The sequence below is a fragment of the Heteronotia binoei genome, chromosome 10 (genome assembly GCF_032191835.1).
Source record: "Heteronotia binoei isolate CCM8104 ecotype False Entrance Well chromosome 10, APGP_CSIRO_Hbin_v1, whole genome shotgun sequence".
NCBI classification, from domain to species: Eukaryota; Metazoa; Chordata; class Lepidosauria; order Squamata; family Gekkonidae; genus Heteronotia; species Heteronotia binoei.
Window position 1 is genome coordinate 27727209 of NC_083232.1, and position 24243 is coordinate 27751451.

General features: G+C 42.3%; 1 protein-coding gene across 7 annotated transcripts in view; it reads left to right on the forward strand.

The window, feature by feature from the left end:
* Positions 1-24243, forward strand: part of PARD3 (par-3 family cell polarity regulator) — a 745691-nt gene that overhangs the window by 534202 nt on the left and 187246 nt on the right. For all 7 annotated transcript variants that reach the window (XM_060248141.1, XM_060248148.1, XM_060248145.1 and 4 more), the window contains 2 exons: positions 4743-4970; positions 13856-14072. In XM_060248141.1, coding sequence (XP_060104124.1) covers positions 4743-4970; positions 13856-14072 — 445 coding nt within the window. The remainder of the gene's footprint in view (positions 1-4742; positions 4971-13855; positions 14073-24243) is intronic.

Below are 24243 nucleotides of genomic sequence, written 5' to 3' on the forward strand. Positions count from 1 at the left end.
AAATATTTAAAAAAAACATGATCCACTGAGTAAATCAAAAGAATGCTAATCTTGATGAACCCCCATGCCACAAACTTGCTTGTCCCATTAACCATTCAGTTGGCTAAATATGGTCACATGTTTTCAAAGTGTTAGCTTTAGTAAAACAAAAAAAAAACCCTTTAATTTCAGTGGGTTTTATACTTAATGCTAATTACAAAACCTAAATTATTATTGCTGTGAAAGAAAGAAATTATTATTTTTTAATTGCAATGGATGCTTAAAACTTTAAACTGTTAGGTGAGGTTTCTGTTGATGTGAACAGTTTACTGAATTGTCTTCTCCTTGGCTTTTATCCTGGAGCAACAGCTTGAGCTAACAGTTACAAGATTTTATTAAATGAAATTTAAGAAGCTATAATGCCAAATACTAACATTTATTTAAGACTAATTTTAAAGGTAAAAGAACACAAATGGAGGTAGTTATGCTAAGTACGTGGCTGGTCAAGTTTTCTTGACTGTAGATGCTGGCAGTTGTGGAAAGTGGGCAGTAGAAGCTTTGCTATTGCTAGGCTTTTCGGCTGATAACTACAAAGGTTTAGGGATCAGTAGGCCTTCCTAACATATCACACCAAAATACAGTTAAAAAGGGAGGAATAAGCTGCCCCTTACATGGAATCTTTGACAGTGGTTGAGGGATGTGGCCAATAAACCACCATGCTGATCCCAGTCTTTGGAGAGTTCTGCTGTCTTTGGAGAGTTCTGGCCATTCCTCATCTTATGGAAGATCCCTTGCACTTCACAGTGCATGCCTCAGAACAGAAGCTTCTGCATATCTTGTAGGAAACTATCTATATGAAATCTACAACTGCAAGAATAATGAGTCTTGTGGCATCTTTAACACAGTCATTGCTCATATGGTGGCAGAAGCAAGAGTCTCCTTCATCAGACTCATCTGGTGAAATAAATTCTTTCCTACAGAAGTTCATGCCATAACAATGCAGACTCTGTGACTGTTGTGCTGTCTACCACCCAGTGAGTCGGTTTCTAAATTATATACAGTGAAAAAAACAAAAAAAAAACCCACCGTTCTCTGGTGTTCATCTTCAATTTGTTAATGTTATGCCTGCCATGCCTGGCAAACAGAGTGGAAAGGGATTAACTTTGCTCACGGAGCTCATATTCGTTTCTTATAGGTGGCCAGACATCCAAGAGTCTTCACACCCAATTTCATGTTATCAATTTTTCTTATCATTTGGGCAAAGCTAGTCTTGTCATTGGAAGATGGTGCTTCCTTATCAAATATAAGCCTTCTGATTAAATCTTAGTTTCCCAGGAATTTTTAATAAGAGTCAGAAATGGCAGCTAAAAAGGAAATGTTTCCAAGGTTCTCATTAGCCTTAGGGATACACATGTGCATCACAAATTCTGAAAAAGGAATGTTTAAAAGAAAGGCTCTAATCCTGTTTCTGTTGTCTGTATTGTGTATTATGTACAGTCGCACAAGGATCCTTTGGCTTTTGCACTGTTCTGTTTGACAGGGGGATTTCCCAATCAATTGTACCCTTTGAGAGGATTTTTAAAAGGTTATATAATACTAAAAGACTTAAGTCTTAATCTAGAGACAGTTTAAGTCACATTGAATGAAATCAATCACTTAATTCTGTCATGAATGATGAATATTAACTTTCTCTGGATTGCAGGCCTTAAAGCAACCCCCAAGTTTTGCCAACAGTTTTTTTTTTTTTTTTGCTGTGAAATACTAAGCTATTAACCCAGAAATGGCTTTTATCATCAAAGCTTATATATTCTGCTTATGTAGGGAAATTTTCCTCTTCCAGCGTCTGCAAACTGTCCACATTTATGTTGATGGCCACCCAAGTTCAATAAATATTCTTCCCATTCCTGCAATCCATTATTAGTTTTACAGTACTCTGGGAACGTTAGGTCATATTCCATCTTGCCTGTCCTTTGGGATAGTGCAACTTACATAAATATTGTTCTCACAGTGATCCATACTGTGAAGCAGGAAATGGGGTTTTCTTCAGTGTTCCCTATGAGCATAAATGGGTACATTTTGTAACTACTGTTTACAAAAGGAGCATGTGACTCTTTGATAATTAGGGAAAAAAAGATAGATGAGCATTTCTTTTAAAACAGATATTCCAATGAGGAATCTGAGCTATAAGGCTAGATAACATTCCATCCAACTTCGGTATGGCTTAAGGAACAAACCTATTCAACAGCTGCTTTGTCCGAGGCTCTCTCGAAACTGTCCATTTCCTTCTGCAGCAAGGATTGGGTTTAAGAGAAAGATCTTGAAAAATTGTGACACTAATCACCCTAGCTATGTGGCTGCATCTGTAAATGGCTACAAAGTCAATGTAAAATACTGAGGGCTTTTCTCAGTAATACCAATATTAGTGATGTCCTTCTGAAAGAGAGAGTGAGAGCTGTATATGATACTTACACTAGACTTTATCCCCAATATTTTGCATGCTGTGGGTTGTTTACACAGCTGGAAACCTCTCTCTTTTCCTTTCTTGCACATCCCACCAGCCGGCCTCTACTTCCAGTTATTCCCAAGTCCCCCCTTCCTCTTAAAACATTGAGGACCTGTGGGATAAAAGGTGGTTCATGGAAGTGTGAATTCGTTGTATATAGAGAGATTCCCTGAGTCTGTGGTCACTTAACTATTTCTGAACATCTGTTGTGGTTTCTTCCTGGCTCTTTTCTATTCTGAGTGTTGTGGTCAGCCCGTCTTAACATTTTAGGAATTGGATTGGGGTTTTCACTAAGTTGTGGGTTCTGTTGCAGCTGCTTCTTTGTTGACAGAGTTATTATTTTAGATCTTGCTTCAACAAATGGACTGATATAGAAGTTAGTCTGACTTCATACTAACTGTAGGTAGCATTTGGGGGAGGGTTGTACCTCTTGGTAGCCATGTTGATCTGAAGCAGCAGGACAAAGTTTGGTGGTCTTTACCACCAGTGGCACCCTTAAGACCAACAAAGTTTTATTCAAGACCAAGTTTTATTTAAGACCAACAACGTTTTATTCAAGATATGATCTTTCGTATGCATGCACACAAGATATGATCTTTCGTATGCATGCACACTTCTTTGGGATGAAATGGGATTTATCAGTCCATACATATAGGTAGAGGGTAAGCAGTAAATTAGCATAAACATAATGAAGGTGTTTAATAGATTCAGGAATAACAAGCTTAATTTATATGGTTACTGTTTGCTTGGATTCAATTCTGGAGGGAGGCATAGTGAAGGAAATAGATATGTCTAAATTGGAGAATGATGAATTCTTAATTGTGGAATGCTGAGAGATGTAAAGACCACCATTACTGTGACTGAATGTTGGCAATATGCTTAAAGAGATAATTTAAAACATAGTTTGTCCGCTTCCTCAGCCTCAGTGGTGAATACTCCCTGGCTATAATATCACTGTTTTGCCCCTCTCTGAGCAGTGTTGACCTTGGGTGGGTGGGAGTTCTGTTCATAACTGGAAATGTTGCAGCCCTACTTAGTGTGAAGGTTGGCTGAGCTCTCAATTGGTCCCAGCAGCTCTGAGGACCTCTGTGCTTTTTCCTGACTTGGCCATGAACAGCTACCCATTTACAGGAGAGTCACAAAATTGTTTCCATTTTTTTTTAAACTTAGCATTAGGCATGACTGAAAATGATCTAATATAATGTCCAGACTAAGTCCTCTTTATTTAGAAACAAGGGTTGATAACTGCACTAATAATCTGTAATACGTGTTTAAATGGAATATTGAATAATAAGTTTAATAAACCGAGGTGGGAGGAATTCAATTACAAGAGCATACAAAATTAATTTTTACAAGACCTATTCCTGACCTTTTCAGTGTAATCGTTTGTCCAATGAAGTTTTTTATATATATACCCATTATAAAATTAATTTTGCCATGCTATTCTAATGAATAGGGATGTTTTCCTTGCATTGATTAATGTTATTAGCTAATATTTCCTGTGTAAACATTTATTAGAGACTGTTAGTTCTTTTTTATCGTACTGTAGTAATCCCTGTTCCTAAGCAAGGTAAAGAAAAGTGATTCACATTTAATCCATAATAAGTGTCTACATGGGTTTTTAGGTATAATAACCATATTAACTAATATGGGTTAATTAATCCAAGGGAAAAAGTCTGTGTAGACAAGCCCTTGGGAACACTGTAATATTTAAGTGTAGGTTATTAAAATTCACTTCATGAAAGTAGCTGTTGAAGCTGGATTTTCCCTAGATGTTATTCTGAGAACGCAGGCTAATTTTAGGTCAATAAAATCTCCTTAATGTTCATAATTTCTTTTGGTTACAGAGAATTGTTTTTCCTGTTTTGTTTTGTTTTTAAAAACAGGAAGTTAACTGGCTATGCCAATCAACTGTATTATGCTGACATCTTTAATATCTGAGTTCTTTGGGGGTTTTTTAAACAGCTTGGTTATTATTTTATCCTCATTAAAATGATTGAAATAACAGTGATGGCTTTCACTTCCCAGCAATTTTTAGCAGTGGGATTTTGCTAACTTTGTCAGATACACTGGGTCTGACTTGACATTCTCATTCATTGCTCTGGCCCAAGAAATCCACATAGTTTCCAGCACAGATTATAGAGATGGTGTGAATAATGTTAAGTGTATCCCCAAAGAGTTTCTCTGGGGATGTGAATAATCAAGGCTAAGGCGCCTCCTTAGTAATCCTAATTAACTTTTTTTTTAAATAACCATTAAGGTTCCCCAACCAGAGATGTAGGGCCTTCATTGGGGCTGAAGAAATCCAGCTCATTAGAAAGCCTGCAGACAGCAGTGGCTGAGGTGACTTTGAACGGTGACATTCCTTTCCATCGGCCACGACCACGAATAATCCGAGGACGAGGTTGTAATGAGAGCTTCAGAGCTGCAATAGACAAATCGTATGATAAACCTGTTGCAGATGAGGATGATGAAGGCATGGAGACCTGTAAGTAAAACTTTCATGGAAGTTTCCTTATTTTTTTTAAAAAATTATTGGTTTCCGATGGTCCACTAATGGATCAGGGTTTTTGTTTGTTTTTTACCGAGTGTGTATAGGAGTGTATTTGTTCTCATCCTCATTCTTCAAATTCTTCTGTGCCCAAATTTTCCCATTAAATTTTTATAGTCTGCCAAATCCACTAGTGTCACAAGGTCGATTGCATGTGACAGTCTTTCCAACATCACAGCCCCTTGCAGATACCCAGTAATATTTCAATAGCAATGTTAGATCATCTGTTGTCAAGAGTATGGATCCTAGCAACAAAGCTAGTTGCAAATTATGATAAAGAGAAGATTTAGCCTTTCTTTCTCTCCCACTCTTGTCAGCCACTTTGTGTCTCCCTCTTCACTGTCTCTATGTGTTAGTGTTCATCTGATCCTCATTTTTAAAATAGCCTTGGCCAATACTCCCTCTAAGCTGTGGAGTGTTGTGAGCAAAAATTCTACTTTGTGAGCTACTGGCATTAAAATTGTGAGCTACTGCATAAATTAGCTTGCTGTTGGGCCATTTTTCCTTAGCTGAGACAAAAAAATGTGTGAGCTGGAGACTAAAAAACTGTGAGCTAGCTCACACTAACTCAGCTTAGAGGGAACACTGGCCTTGGCCTGTCTGTTTCTCCCACCTACCTGAAGTCTTTGTCCAACAACCTAAGCTTTCCCTTATTGTTTTTCTGTTGCTACGCAACACATTCCTTCCCCATCCAAATTACTTAGCCATACTCTCTCACCCTCTTTTATGCAACACTTTTTCCCCTGCCTCTGTCATTTCTAAGATCTTTTGGCAGGAATGATATCCAGTTTGCATTCTGTAGTGCATAGCACACTATTGGCACTAAAACCCCATTTACATGTACCCTGAACTGAGGGGTGGCTATTGTTTCTGTGGTTACACTCACACTGAGGTCTATGTAAAGGTTTCTGGCCATGATATCCCTCCAGTAGAATATGTGCCCTTCATGCAAGCAACACGCCTATGAAAGAATCAGGTATTGCTCATGTGGTGTGATAAAAAATACTGTTAGGGAACCTAGTTTGGTGAATGCCTGTACATGGAGCTCAGCCGGGTGTAAAGAAATGATTCCATTGGAATATCTGTGAAGAGCATCTTGGTATCTCATAGCATTAGCAATATTGATGATACCTCTATGGCCTGCTAAACTTTAATGTATGGTAGTATAGCTCCAATGCAAGAGTCATTGTTATCACAGAACAGAGTATGCAGGAGACCCTATTTCCAATAGGAAGTGCCCACCACATGGGGCAAGTCTACATGTACCACATGCGGTAGGTCTACATGCGGTGGTGCCATTGAATGAGCTAAGAGCTGGGGAGGGGGGCATAGTTTAGCACAACATAAAAGTAGTTCCTGGGGTCAGATGGGTCAGTGGCAATCATCCCAATGCCTCTTGCATTGGAGAGTGAGAAGGAGGAAGAGTAAGGTATAGTAGCATTTTAATAACAATGGATGGGAGTAAAGGAGAGAGCTGAGGAAGTAGGTTGATTAGAATATTTGAGTTCCAAACATAGCCGGAGAAGAAAGGCCTAGAAGGCAAGATTCCTTGCCTTAGACCTGGCAACTAGGTCCCCACTTGTTATAGAGGTGGAAGGACAACATCTGACCAGATTGTTTGCGATCCACTAGGAATAAAGATTTCTCATTGCTTAGTACGTCCCTTGGCTCTACTTTCAGAAGTGTGAAAAACTGTAGAGTTTCCCTGTTCCCACTGTTGTCACATACAAACTGTACTTGCAGTGTCTGATATAGTTTTGATTTGTTCTTGGGAACTCTAAAATTATGGTGGTTACAGAATCCAATATACCTTCCTGAGCATCCGTACACAGCAAAAATCACTGTATGGTGGCACGTAATGGCAATGAAATGCCAAAGTATAGGGGGGTTTTCCCATCTGTCTAGATGGTTTCTGAAGTTAATGTTTGTATGAAAAGGGAATGAGTTTCCTGGAAAAGGATAGTGGAACGGATTGTCATTCTAAAGAGAGACGTGGGGGGGGGGGGGGGGGAGGGAGTGGTTGCATTTAGGATGGAAAATTTCAGCATAGCAACTTCATCCATAAAGTGAGGGGAAAATGCTGCTTTTCTTTAATTAGAATATGTAAGGCTGGCTGTTCTAATAAAGCATAAAGCTAATAATCAGCTATTACCAATCCTAATGGGCATTCATTTACATTCAAAATTCTTTAACCCTAAGAATGACCCAACATGTGGAGAATGTCATTAACATAAAAGAATCTCTTCAAACTTAACCTTATTATTGAACAGTGCAGCAATGGGCTGATAAAATGTCAGTCTGTATTGAATGACAATAGGGTGAGTAGCAAATTAATTCAGATGGGAAAGAATTATATGAAAATTATGAAATTTTTAACCTTGATTTTGTAGTATTTCAAACTTATTTTCTTGCTGGAATAATTGGTTTCTGCTTGCCTTACTGCAACAAGTTTATGAATGAAAAAGGAACTGGGAAAGCCCAGGTGATTAATTTGTCAGTTTGTCTGATGCAAGGACTTTGGAAAATGAATTTGCACTCTCAGCTTTTTATGAATGTGTTTACATTTTAAGCAACTCCTGACATAATGAGTGAATTTAGTCCTACAAACTCACTGTTCCCATTTTAATCAGTTTCTAAAAATACCTCATAACTGAATGCGAGAACTTTTTAAATATGATTTTTTTTCCCTGTCAGCAATAGCATAGTCTTAATTTTGTTTAATGCCACACCTGGTAGTTTTAACCAGCTAAATGCTGCTCTGGTGCTGCCTGTCAAGTGTTGCCCAGTGGCCAAGGGAATAAGAAATGGGGACAATTTCAAACGTCCCATGGTGGTGGTAGAAAGCTCCATCAAGTCATAGCCAATTTATGGTAATCCCTCAAGGGTTTCCAGAGCAAGTGATGAACAGAGGTTGTTTTTTCATTGCCTGCCTCTACATAGCAACCCTGAATTCCTTGGAGATCTCCAATCCAAGCAGGCTGACCCTGCTTAGCTTCTGAGATTTTACAAGATTGGGCTAGCCTAGACCATCAAGGTCAGGGTGAGTGTCCCATACTCAAGCAGAAAGCACATTGGCTTGCATATAGGCAGGGATCGTTTTGTAGAAGAATAGGTGGCAGAGCTCATTAGCATAACTCATTAGCATATGCCCCCCCTCCAGCCAAAAGCAACCTGATGCAAGAAAGGAGAGCCCCGGTCGAATGAGACCTGCTTGGGCTGGCTAGAAATCCAGCCAGCCCAAGCAGGCCTCATTCACCTGGGGTTGTCCTGGGCTGCCCCCCCCCCCCAGTCAAAAGGCCAGCAAGCCACCTGTCACCCAGAATCACATAAGAAGTGGAGAAAGGGTAGTGCTGGCTTCTCCAGGGGTTAATGAGGGCTGCTGGAGGTGTGGCAAAGCCCCTGGTGGCTGGCTGACTGCCCGCTCTCCTAATCTAGGTATTGTTATGCAGCTGCACCTACTATTTAATGGACAAGGTAGGTGGGGAGGAAGAGGGGGAACCATCAGAAAGGTTCAGGAGCTGCACTCCTGCTGAATCTGAGGGCTGCATATAGGACTAGGGGTGTGGCAGTAGCTGATAGGTCTCTGTTTCTGGGTTATCCCAGTACATTTAGCTTGTTTAATATATAGGTTGAGGGTGATATAGTGGGACAGCAGGACAACAAAAGTTGGAGGAAATCCTTGTAAAAACTGGATATTGCATGCAGTTCTTTGGATGCAAACCAGATTATAAAGTAATCTCCTTTCCAACTGTGTGCCTGATGTCCTAAGAGCTGCTTTTCAATACTTTCACTACTGTTTAATTACATAGGAGATTGGTACAATCTGCCCCTTCAAGAAAGTTTGGAGGGGGATCCTCATAGAGCTCATTGGTACCTGCTGTAGGGTTATTTGATATCACTGTGGGGGAGGTGTATTGGCTTTTCTTTCCTGAAAATAGCCAGGTACATTTTGTTGCACTAGGCACAATGCAAGCATGGCCTGCAACTTTTGGGTTACATAACTTAATTCAGCCAAAAGGGGGCTGGATTGTGACCTATATTTTTTTCTTAAATTCTGAAAATATATATATGAGTTCTAAATTTGTAATTCTGCTGAATTAGACCAGTAGTCCGTTTAGTTTAGCATCCAGGCCCGTAGCTAACCAGGGGTCCCTGGCAGTTTTTTGGAGCCCCTCACCAGCCATGCCAGGGCCGCCCCTCTCCATCCTACTCCAGTGCAATTTAATTGCACAGGAGGGGCATCCAAGAGCAGCCGTTGCCTGTCCTGCACCATTTAAAGGGTGAGCTAATCATTTTTTTATTGGCTGGCTCTAAATCACATGGGGGGAGGAAGAGGGTGGCCCCCGGCCTCTCATCCCCTTGGCCCCATCCCCCATGCCCCTTCCCGCAGGGTTGCTAGGATCCTAATCTCTGCGTTGTCAACCACAGTGCCTATAGTCACAGTGGCCCAAACTGTCCTATGCAGAGGTAGATTGCCTCTGGTTGTGGATAGGCCACTTAGCCATCAGGCATCTGTTCATCTGTTTCATAATATTGATAATTTAGAAAGTCACTTCCTCTCATTTATAAAATCACCATTGCAAAGCGGTTCGAGATCTGCCTGTTTTGCAAGTAGGGGTGGTTTCTCATCCTAGCCTGTGCATTCCTTTTGCTGGGTTTGCAGCAAAGTAGCATTTTTTTCAGCAGTCACTTAATTTATTTAGCATAGTCACAGAACAAAACAAAATATGTACATTCAGTCGCACATTAAGAACAAGAATTACAAGTAGTCCGTGTTTACTGGAAGTGCATTTCTCAGGTGCTGCACATATTCTGCCACTTCGCTTGTATGTCTTCATGTGCCAGAGCCCATCATTTAAATAGTGGATATTTTCAATGCCAGTTCCTTTGCTGACTCACGCCATGTCTTCTGCTGACATCTTCATGACTCCAATGCACATCACCTGTTGCTTTTCTTCTGCCATTATCGCTGCAATTATATCTGCTGCACCAGGGTCAAGTGTCACTCCTGGAGAAGTCAGACCAGGACATATCATATTTGCTCCGCTAAGTACAAATTTAATGGGACCTTTATCAATCTAGATGTGGTAGAATGGATTGATAGAAGTCTTGAAAATAGGATATATCCTGACAACACCTCTAGAAACAGGGTGGAGCTTTAAATATATACACACATACACAAGTGGGGACCTGCAATACTCTTGGGGGGGGGGAATCCCATCCCGCCCTCCCATTGCTTCCTTTGCCCCCACCACAGTTCTCAGCCTCTGTCACCGCTGCCAGGCTTGGTGTGGCACTCAGCCTCCCCACTGTTGCTCCCCTGAGCTGCTACAGCTCTGGGCCTCTGCTGCTGACCCTGGTGCAGCTTCTTGCCCTTTCCCATTGTCTCCGCCCCCAGGCCCGGTGCAGCTCCTGGCCTCCACTGCCAGGCTCAACAACTTTGCTATTAGAATGTATGGCATGTGTGGGTGGGTGTGCATGCGTGGAATGGCTGATAAGAAACAAGAGTTTCTTTTACTGGCGTCGTCTGAGAGCAAGTCATTTGAATCTGAATAAATTGGCAGCACTTTCTAATCTCTGCTGAGTCTTTGTTGCCAGAGCCTTGCCTTGTATTAAATAACACAATAAGCAGTCTAGAAGCTCAGTTATGGAACAGCTTCACGTTCAATTGTTATTGTTTCTTGGTTGCCTCTTGTCTTTTCTGCGGCATAATTAAGAGAGGAGCTCTTCAATACATCATTTGTCTGTTGTTGGACTGGTGCTCAGAATGCAGGTTGGATTCATATTTTAGTTGATGGGACCAAAACAGGGGAAAATCCCTTCCTAAGTGTTAAGCATAAAGCTACCTTATACTGAATTAGACCCTTGCTTTAACAGCATATGGCACCCTGACCCTGGGAGAGAAGAGAGGAGTCGTTCTGTCATACCCCAGGGAAGAAGGTGGAAAGCAGGATTGCCCTTCTCTGGGAGTCAGTGGCTCAGCTGCAGAACAGAGAAGAAGACGGCAGATGTATATCCCGCTTACAATCTCCTATATCTTCTCCCCCCACAGCAGACACCCTGTGGAGTGGGTGGGGCTGAGAGAGCTGTCACAGCAGGGACAACTCTTGCAAAATAGCTATGGCTAACCCAGGGCCTTTTGAGCAGGTGTATGTGGAGGAGTGGGGAATCAAACCTGGTTCTCCCAGATAAGAGTCTGCACACTTAACCACTACAACTGGCTCCAAGAACAAGGCAGGTAGCTAAGGAACAGACAGGGGGATTGACAGTCTGACAGCACTGTCTCCCTGGGGTGCAAAAGCTTGCTCTGGTATAGAGCTTTCCTTGGCAGAAGGAGTATCTTCAGGAGTAAGCTAAAGGATGCAGGAACTTGGGGTGGCCAGGAGAAAAGGGATAAAAGGCCCCAGCAGGGGGAAGCAAAGGATAAAAGCACAGGCAGAAAGGTGAGGAAGGAGGAGAGTAGTTAGTAAGATTGAGAGTCTTTGCCTTTTAGGGGGAAAAGGGTAAAGGTAGTCCCCTGTGTGAGCACCAGTCGTTTCTGACTGTGGGGTGATGTTGCATCGCTTGATGTTTTCACAGCAGACTTTTTACGGGGTGGTTTGCCATTGCCTTCTCCAGTCATCTACACTTTCCCCCCAGCAAGCTGGTTACTCAGTTTACTAACCTCGGAAGGATGGAAGGCTGAGTCAACCTTGAGCCGGCTACCTGAACCCAGCTTCCTCTGGGATCGAACTCAGGTCATGAGCAGAGAGCTCGGACTGCAGTACTGCAGTTTTACCACTCTGCACCATGGGGCTGCTACCTTTTAGAAAAACTATGGGCCTAATTACAGGTTACAAATTTTAATAAGTCCAGACCTGGCTGACTCCCCCCATAGTCCCATAGCAGCAGTGGTGAAAGGAATATGTGAAGTGCATCCTGAGTTGGCTTGGGATGATAGCATAGGTCTATGAGAAGCTCCTCCCTCCCCCTCCCCACCATTTATCCAAGCTGAAACAGTCTCAGCATGGAGTAATTTGCCCTGTAGTGGGGCCAATTACTCCCTCCTCCCAGCATGATTTCCGCTCATGAAAACAGCGGGGGGGGGGGGCGGGGGGAGGGAAGGCAGGAACTTTTTCTCCTCCTGTGCTGTTGTCCCAAACTGAAGGAAGCCCCTGTGCATTTTCAGAACTCCTTTCCTCACAGCTGCTCTGGGATTGCAAGGAAAGCGATTCAGGTCTAGGAAACCTGGGCCTGACCAGCCAGTGTGCCTAGATGGAATTTGGCCTTCACACCCCAGTGAAACCTGAGAGGCAATATCCATGCCCAGGAAAAGCCGCAAGTGGCACTTCCTGGGACTTTGATGGACCAGCTACCTCAAGGCTTAACCCTTCAGGAAGGCAGATCGATATAGGTAGCCATGTTAGTCTGTCTGCAGCAGTTGAAAAATGCAAAAGTAGCACCTTAGAGCAGTACCTCCTAACGACTAGCAAAATTCATGGCAGGCTTATGAAGGCATGAGCTTTTGTGAGTCACTGCTCACTTCTTCATCAGCCCCACCTACCTCACAGGGTGTCTGTTGTGGAGAGGGGAAGAGAAAGGTGATTGTAAGCTGCTCTGAGACTCCAAGTGAAGGGCAGGATGTAAATCCAATCTTTTCTTTTTCTTACCCCATACCGTACCCTCCTGGTTGCCTACTTTTCCATAGCCTTTCCCAACCTACCCAATCAGCTGTCTGTCCAGTGGTTTTTTCCCCCTCTCAACAATGATCATCTCGTCTTTTGTTTAAGTAGGCTTTCATGTGGCACAATGCATTGTTAGGCAACAGAAGACATTGACAGAGTTTTTAATGACATTAGTACATGTGAAAATGTCACTCGTTAGCTGTCTTTTTCTTTTTTTAGCTTTTCGTATTTTTGTGCAAACATGGAGATTTCCCTGCCTTGAGTTTTTTCAACTTCATGGGAGAGCCACCCATTGCTATAAGATATATGATTTGTTTGTACTTTTAATGCTACATTAAGTAAAAAGGCCATGCTATTTAATAGCCTAATTTCAACTGCTGCATTATATTGTATTTCACATCTTTCTCCTCTTGCCCTGCTTCTGAAAATCACTGTAATATTCCAGTGTTCAGTAGAGTCATCATGTATCTTTGTTACCCTCCTTTAAAATATCGGTGGGTCTGAGAAGGTGTTTATCCTTAAGAAAAGCCATGAATGTTCATTAATTTATTTTTTTCCTTCGAATATCTCAGTCTTCAAGCTAGCTGTGAAGCTAGCTGAAACAGAGAAAACTGAAGATTTTTAGGTTAAATTATGTCCCATAGGAAAAATTGTAGGCGCATGCCTACACTGACATCAATGGGAAAGGTTTCACTTTGGCTGAATCATTCCCAGTACATTTTGCATTTTTCCTTAAAGCCAGGAGGGGAATTGATCTAATGTTCAAACGTTCATGAGAGAAATGATGTTGTTAGTGTATGTAGCAGATTTCATTATAATATACAGCATCCAAGGGAGATATCATGTTACATTAGCGCAAAGAGAAGACCAAGAGAATTGCTTCTCTCCGCTCGTAAAGTATCACAAAGCTTGCATGTGTGGTTGTCCTAAAACAAACTGAAACAGTTATGAATGAGGGATTACAGTTTATAGTTCGGGGTGGTTGTCTGTAATAGGATGTGTGTAATGGCTACTCAACATGAGTTAACAACAGTTTACACAATAGCCATATACTTAACTACTGTTAAAAAGATGCATTTGTCTGAAAACTGATGTCAGAGAAAGACTTTATCACCTTCATTTCTTTTGGCCCCTAGTAAAATTATCTAATTCTTTCAGTGGAGGAAGACACTGAAGAAAGCTCACGTTCAGGCAGAGAATCGGTGTCCACATCTAGCGACCAGCCCTCCCATTCACTTGAGAGACAGATGAATGGCAGTCAAGATAAAGGAGACCAGAAGAAAATTGGGAAGGACAAGAAGAAAGATCGAGATAAAGAGAAGGATAAAATGAAAGCCAAGAAGGGGATGCTGAAGGGCCTGGGAGACATGTTCAGGTAGGCATTCTAGTCAACAATTCGAAACAACACATTTTGTTATTCATGTTGTGCTGAAGATCAGGTATCACATTTGGAAGTTGGCAGCCTTTGTTCATACCACAATGTGTATTTCACAATCTGTTTCCAAAACACTGACAATTCATGCATATTTTAAATGCAGCATTTCATATTTCCCTCAATTGCCATCTGTAACATGACAACTATCATTCTGTCTCTTGGATTTCTAATGGAGCAAGAGATAGGCTTTCTTCTGTCCTGTTTTAGTAACACCATCTATGAGGGGGAGTGAAGCAAATGATGTTTTTGTTGCATATGGACAGGGGTCAACATTTTTGCAAAATGAAGGAATGCTCAAGGATTGCTCAGTATTTCTTATGTGTTTCAAAAATTTGTTATTGAAAAGCTGTAAGACACTGTAAGGCAATGTTTACCTACAAACAAGCTCTGTGAGATGGTGGTGGTGGAAGGTGGGATCAAGTCGAAGCCTACTTACGGCAACCCCATAGGGTTTTCAAAGCAAGAGATGTTCAAGAGGTGGTTTGCATAGTGACTCCGGACTTCAACCCTGGAGGGTTGAACAATTTAGCTTCTGAGATCTGATAAATTCGGGCCAGCCTGGGCTATCCATCACTTTTACAGAGGCAGATGCAGGAGCTTAGAAAAACACAAAGAATCACTCAACTCATAAAGCATCATGAAGCCTGCATGTGTTGGTTCTTGAAAGACAAACATGAAGAGTTACAAATGGGGAACTGCAGTAAGGGACAGGCACTTTCAGGTAGCAAGGTGAAACTCTATATGCAGTTTTCACTACAGCAACACAACCCCTCTGGTGTTACAGTTTACCCCTTGTAATGGTGAACGTTGCAAAAAAGGAGGTAGGGAGCTGCTTCACACTGTTGACTTGATAATATTTTCAGCAGTTCCATCCTGCAGTTTGCATTTGTGAAGTGGGCACAAGCCACCCAGAGTCACACATAGTTCCTGAAACATCACTTAGGTTACTAAAGGAGTGGTGAATAATGCTTCCTGATTTGTTTGGGTCTCATATATTAATGAGAAGTCACTGTTGAGTTTATTTCCATCTACTTTAGTTTTGCTCCGCTGCGCTAAAAGGGAAGGGGCCCTTCTGCCCTTTTGCACAACTGTTTTGAATTTTATGGTAGGGCTTTTCTAAGGGTATGATGCTGCAGCTAAGGGTGTGCATTTTGATCTACCCAAGCTGAAATATACCTGAAAAATACCTTATTGATATTTTCCAGGTATATTTCAGCTTCCCCAATGTATCCAGGTTTTCTCATGAAAATGGGGGGAGGGGAATCCTGAAAAAAATTCCAGATAAATTTCAGTAGATCTAAAAACAGTGGCAAAATTATCAGCTGTAATGCTTAAAGGGACTGCAGAAGACAGTCCAAGGATCAGCTGTGCCAGGGGAGCAGACTGGTCCCACCGGTTTAGCTTGGGGCTGGCTTTTCATACAGCCTGGTTTAAATCACACTAAAACAGAAGTCATCCCAGCCAAGTCTACATGTTGCAGAGAGAGAACTCCCACCACACACAGATCCTGGGGTCAACTTCTTTTGCAGCATGGTTTTTAACTCTGTTGCATGAGAAGCTATCCCAACCAGATGTCCTGGAAGAGGCTTGGTGCAAGACGGAGTCAAGTAGTAAAGATGTGAACTAGGCAAGGCAGTGGCACAAACCAGTACGGCATGGTCAGATCTGGTTCCTGTGTCAAACATGAGGTCAGCAACAAGAGTAGATTCAGGGCAGATCCAAAAGACAAGTTCCAGAGGCAGTCAAAGAGTCAAGATCACAGGGCAGAGGCATAGTCTGCAGCAGCAAGGTCAGGAGTAATTTGACACTTTGCTTCCACAGCCTGTCTTTCCCTCTTTTCGCCCGTTATAGGAGAGATGCCTGTCTCGTTGCTGGGTTGCCACTTGTGTGCACTCTCCTCCTTACTATCTAGACCCAGGTATCTCTGGGCTGCTAATCACTCCATCTTCTCTCCAGCATTTTATGGTGGACTCTTCTTTACCTGCGTTCCAGTGGTTCTGGAAATGAGAGACATGAGGTGGATGGTAGGCCGCTATCTGGCTCTGAGCCCCTGGGCCTAAAACATGGGATGCCCCTGGGATGCTACTGTCAGAATTTCACTTGATTGGGTAGCAGTAGCTTCCTGCGGTCAGTAGCATCCTCCTTCGCCTATCAGTAGTACTGTTGTCAGTAGCATCCTCCTTCGCCTATCTGTTCCTCTTCAGGGTTGGCAGAGCCTGGCTGATTCACAACACCTCCCAGCCACATGCAGATCCTGAGGCCAGATCACTTTGCAGCTTGCAGATCCTGGGGTCAGCTTCTCCATAGCACAGTTTAAACCAGGGATGTCAAACGCATTCATTATGAGGGTTGGATCTGACATAAAAGACCTTGTCAGGCCAGGTCATGTCAGGTTGGGCTGGACCATGTTGGGCTGGGACATTTGTGTACCTATTTAAGATTATGTAACAGAGATATAAATTTTATAAGGAACACAGACAAACACAAACATATTTTTTAAAAACTTAAAATATGCTTAAAACATTTGTATTTATCCCAAGGAACTGGGCAAAGGAAGCTCTGACTCTTTCCTGCCTTCCCCAGGGACTTTTGGGAGGGGGGGATCAGTGGAAGGAAGAGAGGCTTGTCTCAGTAGCTCTGCTGTGCGATTGAGAGAGCCTGGCAAAGCAAGCTATTTCTCCCCAAGGGAGGAGTCTCAGCCAATGGAGAAAATAGAGGTGTAGCTCTGTAGCTCCTGTGCAATTGAGCAAGCCTTGCAAAGCAAGCTGTGATGCAGAAGGAAGCAAGAGAGAGGGAGAAGGAAGCAGATGACAGCCAATTGCTCAGGGGCCTGATAGGAGCCCTTTGGAGACCTGATTTGGCCCCCAAACTGCATGTTTGATGCCCCTGGTTTAAACCATGTTGCAGGAGAAGCCATCCCAGCCACAATCTTTGTGTGGCTGGGAGAGACCTCCCCACTGCACACAGATCATGTTGCCAGCTTCTCCTGCAGTGTGGTTTAAACTGCACTGCAGGAGAAGCCAAGCCAGCCTCAGGATCGGGCTGCCTTTTTTTAAAAATGGTATTTTTCTTCTCAGGTCTATTGGACACAAATTCATGATTTCTAAAAAATCCCAGATCCCAATACCATGCCAATATTGGGATCCGGGATTTTTCAAAAATACTGAATTTTTTTTTCAGGTCCAACAGGTCCAAACAGAAAAATACAGGTTAAAAAAAAAGATTGTACACCACTACCTGCAGCATAACTATTGTGGGGATAGAAGTATTGAACCTCCTCTGAACCAGATAGACATCTAAATGCTGTAGGGGGCATAATGAATCCACCCAAATAAATAGTTCCCCTCCCGCTAGAATATGGGGTTGGGAACCCCATCGCAAATAGATGTTAACACAGATTTTAATGGTATTTTTCATAAGATAGCACCCATTACAGCCTGTCAGTGTGTGATATTTATTTGGTAGGTTCCTGCATTAACTGAGTGAATTGAAACCCGCTCTGTGCCAACTTGCATTGTCTGGACAAAAATGCTCTGCCAGAGTCCCCCTCCACAGGCATAGGGTAGAAAGAAACAAATGCCCACCCAACCTGGTAGCTTTCTGGCATGGGATGACTTGTTGCTTTGTAAACATTGGGTTTCCTTCAAAAGGAATAAGCACCCCAATCCAGACGCAGCACAAGCCCCAATGCAGCGTAAGTTTTTTTCTTCCAGTCAGCTGTCATGTAGGCAGGCCCTCTGTTCCCATGTCCTTATCTGCTGTTCTATCATGTCATATAAAATATTGAAAAATCTGTTTTTGCGGTCTGATGTTCAATCTGCTCTTTTCCCCCCTTAGTTCATGTTGCAGGGTTTCCCCCTCCCTTCCTTTTTCACAGTTACAAATGTCTAGAAGACAGAAGTACTTAACATTTTAAGAACTTTTAAAATAAATTATGTTAACATAGTTGTATTCTGCATACTGCTGCGGCCGTCTCATGAGCCAACTCTGAAAGGCCAGGACTGTGAGCAGCAGTAGGGCTACGTGCTTCTTCTTTCCAGCAACACCCTTTCTTCTCATTCCCCTGCACCTCTTAATGATGGCTCATAAGAACATAAGAGAAGCCATGTTAGATCAGGCCAATGGCCCATCCAGTCCAACATTCTGTGTCACACATAAGAACATAAGAGAAGCCATGTTAGATCAGGCCAATGGCCCATCCAGTCCAACATTCTGTGTCACACAGTGGCCAAATATACACACACACACTGTGGCTAATAGCCGCTGATGGACCTCTGTTCCATATTTTTATCTAACCCCCTCTTGAAGGTGGCTATGCTTGTGGCCGCCACCACCTCCTGTGGCAGTGAATTCCACATGTTAATCACCCTTTGGGTGAAGAAGTACTTCCTTTTATCCGTTTTAACCTGTCTGCTCAGCAATTTCATCGAATGCCCACGAGTTCTTGTATTGTGAACTCATAGTTTGTATCTCAATCAGTGTTAGCTACACTTGACAAAAATCTAAGAACAGCTCCTTACCTGGAGTTTGGAATCCTCTTTTCATACTGTTAACAGATCCTAGAGAGATGAACACTAACTTAGTTTGCAGTAATATCCTTGAAGAGATGTACCGGATTGTTATGTTTTATAATTTTTTTGTCGCTGGTAATGGGACTAGGTCATTGGGATTTACCTACCTATGCAGTATGGGGTTTGTTATCCTGTGCTTCTACCTAGCACACAAAATCTTGTCCTACTCCATTTTATCCTCACATTAACTCTGAGAGGTAGGTTTGCCTATGGGAAAGTGACGGGACAAGATCACCCAGGAAGCTTCATGTCAGAGTGAAGGTTTGAATGGGGGTCTTCCTAGACCTAATTAGTTTTCTCTTCATGGACCTATGCAGTGCCTTCTGCATCAAACATTTGGTTCGAAAGACAGTCCTCATGTTATGACCCAATAGATTTTCTCTTTGTCAGTATAAATACACACATGGTTTTTATTTTGTTTGTTTACTCAACCATTGTTGCTCCATTGGTAGGGCTGCTATATTCCTAGGTGGGGATTCAAGAAAATGAATGTAGAACCAGAGTTTTCCTCATAACCAGCTGAATCATCTCTAAGCCTGTTGCGAAGCCCCCAGATTTGATTGTGTTCTGTATCTTCATATGAGTATCAACAATGTTCACATTGAATAAAAAGGTTATTTTAAAGTTCAGAGCTTTTGATAGAATTTTCTTTATATAAATTAATTATTTCTGTAAGGTGAAGAGACCTATGGAAATGTTTACAGATGAGTTTGACTGTATGAAATTCAAGGGGAAATTAATTATAAGCACCTTGAAATCAGTGTCAGACTGGCTTTTAAAATTTGTTCCACGACGGCTAAGCAGGCTGATAGTGGGCAGTCAACCTTGCTTATAACTGTTACTTTTCTAGGTACTCACAAGGTGCTTAATGTAGACTGTTTGGTGTTGTTTGGTGTAGTGGTTAAGTGTGCAGACTCTTATCTGGGAGAACTGGGTTTGATTCCCCACTCTTCCACTTGGAGCTACTAGAATGGCTTTGGGTGAGTCATAACTCTCGCAGGAGTTGTCTTTGAAAGGCAATTACTCTGAGAACTCACAGAGTGTCTGTTGTGGGGGGAGAAGATACAGGAGATTGTAAGCTGCTCTGAGTCTCTCTGATTCAGAGAGAAGGGTGGGGTATAAATCTGCAGTCTTCTTCTGTGGGGATTTTAAAGCGGGGAGTGGGGGGTCAGTCAATGATAGTCAATAGGTGGCCACATCTCCCCCCCACCGCCACCACCTTAGTTTTTGTGCTCCCCCCCCCACCTCACAGAAAACATACATTGGCCCACTGGCATGAAAGCTTGACATCTCCACTTTTTGCCTGGCCTAGTATCTCTTTCACTATCCAGATCCTTCTTGGATCCACTACTGCCAGATGTTCATTGTCAGAGGACGTGGTGATGACGACAAGCATAGATGGCTTTAAAGGGGATTAGACAGATTCATAGAGGATAGGTCTGTCAGTTCTAGAACTCCTCTCAAAGACAGCCAGTTCCTTTCAGTATATTTTTGATCCTGAGTAAAGACTCTCCTTTTCTCCGGTGCTTTCGGTATTGAATTGGTTATCCTAGAAGTGGGATGTTTTCCATCTGTATATTACTTGTGGTTTTTCCATGTTTTAATGTTTTAATTTTGCAGAATTTTAGTTATTTTTCGCTGCCAACTGTTGTGTTTTAGAGTAATTCCTGTTGATGGCTTTTGTTGTGTGTTTTGTGCTTGTATCCTGCAAAACTGCCTTAAATATAAATTATTCTTTAGTGCTGCAGCAGTGTGCCATGCTCCACACTTCCACGCTACTTAAAAACAGAAGTATGTTTCAAAAAGATGTTCAGGGCATGGGTTCCATATAGTTCAAGATTTGACTTTACTCCACTTAAACTCCTGACTGCGCAGTTCTTGGCCTTCATCCTCAAGTCTGCAATGTTGTGGAGTACAGATGGGCAAGTCCATCAGATTGGAAACCAATGCAAATGGAATATAGCCTTATTACCATTACAGTTGAATCCTACAATTACATTTGGAATGATTACTGGTAGCCTTGCAGTGTTGCTTCATCTAGTCCTGCAAGAGGAAAGGTAATTTGGTTTTAAAACCCTGTTTAGCTGAAATCAGATCTACTGTTGTCTCTTCTTACACAGCTACTTGCAAAGTGCACTGCAGACGTCCAGATTCATAAACATACAATCTGGAGCTTTGAATTACACATTTCAACCACATTAGCCACCTGAGACCTCTGCCTGGGCATTTGGGGAAACACCACACGCAGGCTACACTTGGCTGTTGCATAGTTTGCAGTTTTTATTGTCTGCTCCATGATTTTTATTTTGCTATGGCTTGTTATGTCTGGAGATAATTCAGGAGTGACTAAAAAGCAGGTGATGTGTGTGTGTGTGTGTTTTTAAGCGGGTGAAAAATCAATTTAAAGTTCATAATTTTCCACTGTTTCAGGCGCTCATCAGCTCGTAATTCCAGCAACTGCATTTCAGATGTTTCATTAACTTTATAATTTTTCTTGATTGCAAATGTGATTTATGTCCTCTGATTGGAACACAAAATTTAAACAAAGGGAAGTAACTATAAACTCAATGCTTTAATCACCCTTTCAGCTCATGCTGTTGCTGAGTTCATATTTGGGTGGGGTTTTTTTTCCCGCTGATACATTTTTGCCCAGCTGTCCTCTGTACTTTTGATGGAAGGGCTTCGCATCGGTTTCAGTGTTTGGAAGACATCTGCAGTACCCACACTGCATAAAAACAGACTATTACACAGTAGGAAAACTAACTTTGTTTTCAGAAAATGCCAAACTTCTTGGTCATAGAAGCATAGAGTTGGAAGGAACCTCCAGGGTCATCTAATCCAGGGGTGGCCAAACATGCTCAGTGTAAGAGCCACATAGAATAAACTTCAGATGTTTGAGAGCCGCAAGGGAGGGAGGGAAGTGGAAGAAGAAGAAGATGATGATAGTGGATTTATATCCCGCCCTCCATTTTAAATCTCAGAGCCGCTCACAATCTTCTTTATCTTCCTCCCCCACAACAGACACCTGTGAAGTGGGTGGGGCTCAGAGGACTCTCACAGCAGCTGCTCTTTCAAGGACAACCTCTGCCAGAGCTATGGCTGACCCAAGGCCATTCCAACAGCTGTAAGTGGAGGAGGGGGGAATCAAACCCGGTTCTCCCTTATAAGAGTCCGCACACTTAACCACTACACCAAACTGGCTCTCAAATAGATGGCGGGAGGGAGGGAGAGGTGGAATGAAAGCAGCTTTTCCAAGCTGCCAACTGGCTTGACTTCGCAAAGTGATTTAAGGAGACAAATGCTTTCTCCAAGCTGGCCAACAGGGCAGTGGGGGCTTCGAGAGCCACACAATATGTGAGAAAGAGCCACATATGGCTCCCGAGCCACAGTTTGTCCACCCCTGATCTAGTCCAACCTCCTGCACAATGCAGGAAATCCACAAATGCCTCCTCCAACACACACACAACGTGACCCCTTTCCATGCCCAGAAGATGGCAGAAAACCTCCAGAATCCCTGGAAAAACTGACCTGGAGAAAAATTGCTTCCTGATTGCAACGTGGCAATCAACATTTCCCATGGCATGTAAAAAAGGGCCATGAAAACTAAGCACTGATGCCCTCCCTCTCATGATCTGCCTAAGTTCACAGAATCAGCATTGCTGTCAGATGACCATCTAGCCTCTGTTTAAAAACCTCTAAAGAAGGTGAACTCACCACCATACTGCCTAAGAAGTTAAACGCGACATGTCATTGTGGTTTAAACAGAGACTTGGATTTTCTTTCTCACTACAGTCTCTAATAGCTCAACAGGATCCACTTTATAGAAATGTTGATTAGCTGTTCTTAGCATGGTTTAGCAGGCTATAATCTTGTATCGGTTAATTTTCCTTTAAACTTATCACCTTGCAGGTCTGTTTCATCCTCCTGCTAATTTTGTTTCAGACATGCAGTGACTTGACAGTTTGAAGTTTTATGACGAAATTCAACCTAACCTTTCTATATTTTCTTACATTACATTTACACCCCGCCTTTCTCCTCAGTGTGGTCCCAAAGCAGCTTACATTATTCTCCTGTCCTCCATTTTATTTAAACAACAACCCAGTGAGGTAGGTTAGGTTGAGAGTATGTGATGGATTCCGGTCACCTAGCAAGTTTCCATAGTGTAGCGTAAGGATCTGAACTTTAGTCTCCTAAATCTTTGTCCAACACTCTAGCCGCTATACCATGCAGGCTCTTCCACTTGAAAAACAGATGACTCATAACCATAGATATCATGCATTATTTTCAGAACAATCAACTTTGCCATATAATTCTTAGGTTGCAATCCAATGCATACTTTCTTGGGAACAGGCTCCACAGTGTATATATAAACATGCATAGATTCAGGTGGGTAGCCACATTGGTCTGAAGTAGCAGAACCAAGTTTGAGTCCTTAAGACCAACAAAGTTTAATTCTGGGTATATTTAATTCATGTGCATGCACACTTCTTCAGATACCGAGGAAGTGGTGCATGCACATGAAAGCTTACACAATGCATAAAATTTAGTTGGTCTTAAAAGTGTCACTGGATAAAAACTTTGTCTTGAAAAAGATAAGTGACATAATTCACTGTGTACCTTAACTCTTCCTTCCCCTTTCGTGGTCTTCCCCATAAGGAGATCCCAGTGTGATTTCAATGTATCTGAAGTAGTGAGCTTGTGACTCACAAAAGCTTTTATTGATTTCAGTGTTTGTCTTAAAGATACCACTGGACTTCTGTTGTTCTTTGCTACCATAGACAAATGTGGGCTACCCCTTTGCAGTACTTATAGGAAATTTTGGACGTGTGTACTTTTCACCAACAAATAATGCCCTTTCATGGAGATAGCACCATGACCACATGGAAGAATAGTGCAGTCTTCTCTCCTCCCCCCCCCCCCCCCCACTAATAGTTTGTCTGTTTCTATGATCCATTGGGGCATGAGAGAGCAAGAATAATCTCAGGCCAAGTAAAGTAGGCCACACTACCTTGATACCATTGTGTGGGAGTTACAAATATTTGTCTTCCGAATATCACTCCCATCAGCAGAAAGGATGAGTGAAAATAAGTGGAGAATCTGGAATTAAAATAAACTCATTGCTTAGCAAATTAAGTAAGATCTTATTGCTTCCTTTCTCCACACTATTTTAAAGCTTCTTTAATTCTACTCTGATAGTTGTAATCAGTTTTGTGGGGAGAGATCCTCATGAGAGCCAGTTTGGTGTAGTGGTTAAGTGTGCGGACTCTTATCTGGGAGAACCGGGTTTGATTCCCCACTCCTCCACTTGCACCTGCTAGCATGGCCTTGGGTCAGCCATAGCCCTGGCAGAGGTTGTCCTTGAAAGGGCAGCTGCTGTGAGAGCCCTCTCCAGCCCCACCCACCTTACAGGGTGTCTGTTGTGGGGGAGGAAGGTAAAGGAGATTGTGAGCCGCTCTGAGACTCTTCGGAGTGGAGGGCGGGATATAAATCCAATATGTTCTTCATCTTCAATAATCAATGTTTGTTAGTCAATGTTAGTC